The sequence below is a fragment of the Cibotium barometz genome, chromosome 30 (assembly GCF_041138505.1).
Source record: "Cibotium barometz isolate CiBa-2024 chromosome 30, ASM4113850v1, whole genome shotgun sequence".
NCBI lineage: Eukaryota > Viridiplantae > Streptophyta > Polypodiopsida > Cyatheales > Cibotiaceae > Cibotium > Cibotium barometz.
Genome location: NC_141075.1, coordinates 17,865,315 through 17,871,314, shown reverse-complemented (window position 1 = coordinate 17,871,314; position 6,000 = coordinate 17,865,315). Strand labels below are relative to the sequence as shown.

At 45.8% G+C, this 6,000-nt stretch overlaps 1 protein-coding gene across 2 annotated transcripts in view; it reads left to right on the top strand.

Moving 5' to 3' along the window:
- The first annotated feature begins 416 nt into the window (after positions 1-416).
- The window catches only part of LOC147621228 (MADS-box protein AGL72-like), a 54,030-nt gene continuing 48,446 nt past the window's right edge, over positions 417-6,000 (top strand). Inside the window, exons 1-2 of one of the 2 annotated variants that reach the window (XM_086824514.1) lie at positions 417-509; positions 823-1,013. In XM_086824514.1, coding sequence (XP_086680640.1) covers positions 832-1,013 — 182 coding nt within the window. In that variant the 5' untranslated portion in view covers positions 417-509; positions 823-831. Of the gene's footprint in view, positions 555-822; positions 1,014-6,000 lie in introns of both variants that reach the window. The other variant, XM_086824515.1, reaches the window with a different exon arrangement.

Below are 6,000 nucleotides of genomic sequence, written 5' to 3'. Positions count from 1 at the left end.
AACAAGTAGAGCCCGGCCCCTTCAAAAGAAAATTCAAACAAGTGGCAGCTAGGTGAATGCCCGGTTATATATATGGGTAGATGGTTTTTCGTGAGCACTACCCGGTTTCATTTTGTAAGGGGTGTCACATTTATTTAATGCAGCTCTGTAAGGTACCCGTAGAGTTGAATGGGGTCAGTACGCAGTCTTGTCAATTAAAACTTTTAAAGGCTTGTACAGGGAAAAGAGCACTTTCCAGCAGGGTTCGAACCCATGACCTGGGTTTTGACAGCGAAACACCTTAACAACTGAGCTACATCCCATGGGTACTAAGCCCGCTTCCTAACGCCCAACTTTCAAAAAAAAGAAAAGAGCACTTTCTTTTCCGAAATTCATCCAATCAAACTAGCCGCGTGAGGTGCCCTAAGTTGAATATCTCACAATCCCGTTGCCCGCGCTTGTGTGGGAGTCCTTGTTGGGCGCCATATGGTGCAGGGAAGCGTTCTCTCACTTGCGGACTGCTATAGGAGGTAAGAGCTCAGCTGGTACGATTGTGCATATGTTTTGCAGGAAAGGTATGCAGTAAATCTATGGCAAAACCTGGGATGGACCATGCCTTTATTTTCTTCTTCTTTTCCTCTCTCTGTGTGCGCCTTCCACTCCACCGGTCGTGTGTGTGCCCCTCGCGCTCTCTCTCTCTCTCTCCCTCTCTCTCTCTCTCTCTCTCTCTCTCTGTGTGTGTGTCTCTCTCGCAGCCCTGTTTTTTCAAGCATTTTACTGAGTTTAACCCTCGGCAGCTCATAAAAAAGGATTTATTGGTGTTCATTTTGGTGTGTGTTCTAGCCGGCGAGGATGGTGCGTCGGAAGATCAAGATCAAGAGGATCGAGAACGCGACGACGCGGCAGGTGACCTTTTCGAAGCGTCGGGGTGGGCTGTTGAAGAAGGCCCACGATCTCTCGGTTTTGTGTGATGCCGAGATCGCCGTCATCATCTTCTCCAGCAAAGGAAAGCTCTTCCAGTTTGCAAGCTCCAGGTCAGTACCTAAGCTCTGGCCTTCGTTTTTGCGACCTAAATATTTGGGCCTCATTTTGTAGTCAAAATTCATTTCTTCCTAGAAACGGCCATGTTCTACCTTCAAACGGCTTTATTCTTGCGAGATTTCCAAGGCAGCCTTTCTTATGCGCGGCAAGCTTTACCCTCGAATTTACACGCTCTGCTTCAAATCTTCTTTTCCCGTATTATTATAATCTTGACTCAGCCCGACCAATGTCTCAAAGAAGAGCAAACAACGCCTATCTTCTTGAATATGAACAAAGAAGGCCTCTTGGAGCTTCGAGCTTCTTTACGGGCATGGCAGCCTTTTTGCCCAACTCAGCCCAGTTGCAGCTAAACCCGGCTTGGACACTGCCAAAACTCTGTCCAAACGGACGACAAGGTCTATTTGTAATTGCAGCTGATGCCCTTTCTTTTTTTAAATCTGTCGTTATTGCCTGCTTAACCTTGGAGACCACCATGTCCGTACATGTTTTATGATGACTCAAAATACCTTACCAACATCAATCATAATGCTACTAAGGTCTTAGCTGCCACGTTTCCTCGCATTGTTGACGCTATAACGTAGGGCCATCATCCCTGCGGAGGCTTGATTTTTGAAGGGCACCCTTGTCTTCCAAATTGACTGGTTTGGTGAAGTATAACAAAATTCTTTGTATTTTAGTGTAATTTTGGACGACATTTTAAAATTTGTAAGTATTTGCGGCCAAAATTCTCGAAAACGGGTGTGACACCCGTTAGTAAGCAACTATGGTCGGGAGAATTCTAGATGAAGCCTCATTTTTGAAGGGTAGCCCTTCAATTTTTTATGAATAATAAATCCACCATCACGAATCTAGATTCTATCAATCTTTGAACTTGACCCTACGCTCACACATCACAAGTACACAGATCAATGGTACTTATCTACAGTTCCTTTCTTAATCCACATATTCCACACGCTTCCAACATTGGGAATTGGGGCATTTTCCATATCGTTCATCGATGTTCATAACCTATAACATGGGACCTACATAACTTCAATATCGAAATCACAAGTATGCACATTGCATTTTTCATCGCATGGAATCCATGATTTTATTTTTCATCATGTAGGCTCCATAATTTTCTTTCTAACATGTGATCTACATAACTTTAATGTGGAAATCACAATAATGCATTATCTATAAATAACATGGGATCCTTGTCATGTATAATACCAGAGAGTAGTGTTTAAACCATCACACTTCCAATTTTGCAAGAAACTCAAAATCATCTTACATCAACTAGCCAATTGCTATTGGCTTTCACCATTATTGTGTGCAATCCTAATTTCTTTATGTTTCTTCCTTTGAGTATAAGCTTATCATTTTGCCTATGTGGTGTGCTTTTAACCATTGTTGTTGCAATGGGGCCCAAAACATGAAAATGGAAGGAGTTTTATAGTCATATGCTTCCACTGCTCAGCTAATGTAAATCTTGCTCAATTGCAACTCGGAGTTTATCACTAGCAAAATGATATGAGATGTTGGTCTTGTACGTAATAAGAGCAAAAGGCATTACCTTCTCTATTTTTCACTTATCTAGTATTTGTTTAATATAGCTCATTAGTTTATGAAGTGATAAAGGTAAATTTTCAAGTATTGTACAAACGCACATGCACGCACTTTGATGGATCCCAAGATCCTAGGTTTGTCTTTTAGAAAACCCAGTAGACTCCACAATAACTGAGCAGTTTTTTTGGATGGTCAGAGTTTTTTCATGATACATAGTTTCATGCACCTTATGCCCTTGCACACGCACTTTACTCCCTTACACTTATAATTTTTCAAACTGTAAGAGCTGAAAGTGTTGAAAACGTGTGTAGGAGAAAGCCACATGTGTAACAAAGTGTGTACATAGCGTGGGATATGCTCCCAATATCTCAAGCTCCACACTGTTTTCCACTAGCCATCCAATCCTCTGATTGATGCCATTGTAGATTATTTTGGCAAGGTGGGTCCCTCCTAAAAGACAGAAACCCCTTGCTAAGGAGGGAGGAGAGGCTTGCTATTTATCGATAACCCTCTCCCACCCCAATTGTTAGAAGTCATCTCTTGTCTTTCTGTACACACTAGGGCCCTTGTTGTGGGTGTGCCTGCCCTTGTAGGTGTTCTCATTTTTCCTCACTCCCCGTATTTCTCCCCCATTTTTTTCATTTTTTCTATGGCTTGGGTGGCACTTCTGTGGTGGCAAGAGATCTTGGTAGGTGGCCAACTGTACCTGCAGTACCCGACTTCAGCTCTGGTGCAGGCCGACTGTGGTACAGGTCGTGGACTCCCTGGCATTGTTGGCTGACTGGTCATAACTGGCTGACTGGGTGTCTATGGGCCGGTCGTGGAGATCTAGGCCTGTCGGCTGCCTATGAGCAGGCCGACTGTAGTGTTGGGGCCATATAAAATGGCCCCATAGCCCCCTTGTCATATTGTATCGTATATTCGGGATCTTGTGTATATAGGGCAGAGTTACACGCCTCTATCTCTCCCCTTCTCGTGTGCTGTTTTTTCTGCACTGTTCTTGCTCAAGTGTTTCCAGATTTGGTCATCATCTCTCTGCTGCAAATTTTGACATTGTATTAGAGCCCGGGCATGTGTGGTCTTGGGCGGCTCAGGCGTGTGTGGTCCTGGGCGACCCCCTCGCGCCTCGGTGGCTTGCAGAGCTCGAATCGAGGGAGGGTGTTGGAAGGTTGGCGATTTTGTGCGTGTGATCTATGGCTAGAAGGTGCCCTAGACTATCCCATAAGTGGAAGCATGGGAAGTTGAAGAGCCATATATAGGCTAGAGTGGCACCTTGTTATAGTTATCTCCTCTGGCTAGTGTTTTGGGAGCTAGCTCACCGAGAGATGGGAGCCCGGTGGAGGGATGCTGCAGTGCCCATTGGGGGTGTTTGTGGTGCTCGATGGTGATGCGTCTCCTACGTGTCTTCCGCTATGCATTCTGACATGGTATCAGAGCCCGAGCATGTGTGGTCTTGGGGGGCTCAGGCGTGTGTGGTCCTGGGCGACCCCCTTGTGCCTCGGTGGCTTGCGGAGCTCGAATCGAGGGAGGGTGTTGGAAGGTTGGCGATTTCGAGTGTGTGATCTATGGCTAGAATGTGCCTTGGATTATCCCATAAGTGGAAGCATGGGAAGTTGAAGAGCCATATATAGGCTAGAGTGGTACCTTGTCATAGTCATCTCCTCCAGCCGGTGTTTTGGGAGGCAGCTCATCGGGAGCTGGGAGCATGGTGGTGGAGGGATGCTGCAGTGCCCATTGGGGGTGTTCGTGGTGCTCGATGTGATGCGTCTCCTACGTGTGTTAGTCTTTCGCTGGAACCTCTCAAAAAGCGAGGCAGGTGGCAGTTGATTACTTACAGAAGGAGGTGGATTCTCCAAGCATTGTGGTTTCGGATTCAGAGGGGATGGTTGGTAGGTTTCAGAAGGCCTTGCGTGGTCTTCAGCAGGTTTCTAGGACTTGGCTTTGCACCATAACAGGTGTTGATCCTTGTGAGCAGTGTGATGCCTCTTTGACTTAGAAGCAGAATGGTTCATTGATTTGGTTGATGGACACTAGATTGGACGCGAGCTTCTTGATGAGGGAATTGAGATCATGGTTGTAGATGACTCTTTTGGAGGTAGGATTGTGTATCTTGTAGTTTCTGCAGCATGCGAAGGATCATGGACTCTTTTACACAGGAGGGGGATTGACTGATGGAGTTCGACTCCACAATTGGAGTGACTCAGATTGGGGAGGAGATCCGGACACGAGGAGATCTACTTTTCAGGCCTAGGAGCAGTTTTATGGAGCAGTAAGAGGCAATCATCTTTTGCCTTGTCGATGATAGAGGCAGAGTATCGGGCTGCTTGTGATGCTGCTTGTTGTGAGGTGGTGAGGTTGCAGAGATTGCATGATGGCGGGATTGGGCTTCCACACCACTGAAGGAACCCACGGTCATCCAGAGGCACTTTGTTCGTGAACAGTTCGTTTTGCTGATGACATCTTGCTAGAGTTCTGTTTGACGGAGAAGAGTACGGTGCACCTCTTCACGAAGTCGCTATCTTAGGATTTGCTCAGGCGGCACCCCAACTCCCTGTGGTTGGTTTCACAGCCAGGAGCTGAGAGGGGGTATTAGGGTCATCTCCTGTCTTTATGTAGACACCAGGGTCTTTGTTGTGGGTGTGTCCACCCTTGTAGGTATTGTTCTCATTTTTCCTCACTCCCTGTATTTTTCTCCCATTTTTTTTATTTTTTCTATGGCTTGGGTGATACTTCTGTGGTGGCAGGAGATCTTGGTAGGTGGCCGACGACTGTACCTGCAGTACTCAACTTGGCATTGCTGGCCGACTGGGTGGCTATGGGCTGGTCGTGGAGATCTAGGCATGTCGGTTACCTATGCACAGGCCGACTGCAGTGTTGCGGCCATATAAAATGGCCCCATAGCCCCCTTGTCATATTGTATTGTATATTCGAGATCTTGTGTATATAGAGCAGAGTTACAGGCCTCTATCTCTCTCCTCGTTTGTTGTTTTTTCTGCACTGTTCTTACTCAAGTGTTTCCAGATTTGGTCATCATCTCCGCTGCGTATTTTGACACCAGCACCCCTCTCCCCCTTGTGGGTTGCTCTTGCCGGCCCAGCCCCCAGACACATATCCACCTCCACTCCACATTTGCCTTTATTTGAAGTCACTAAATCAAGTTATGTGCTTGTTTTTACTTCCTTAGAATCCTTAAACAAATATTATCATACTTTGAACCATAATGTTGCATGCATCATCATCCTCTTTCTCTTTAAGTTTTAGGCATGCAACGCTGAGGCAAAACCTCTCATTGGCCATGTGTGTAGAGTTCACATGGAGTTGTTTGTGAGCATAGAATGTGTGGGTAAAGCAACATCTATGTAAAGTCCTTATCAAGTAGAAATTTTGTGTTCATCATGGATCTTCTTGTTACTTAGCATTATTTACCTCTTC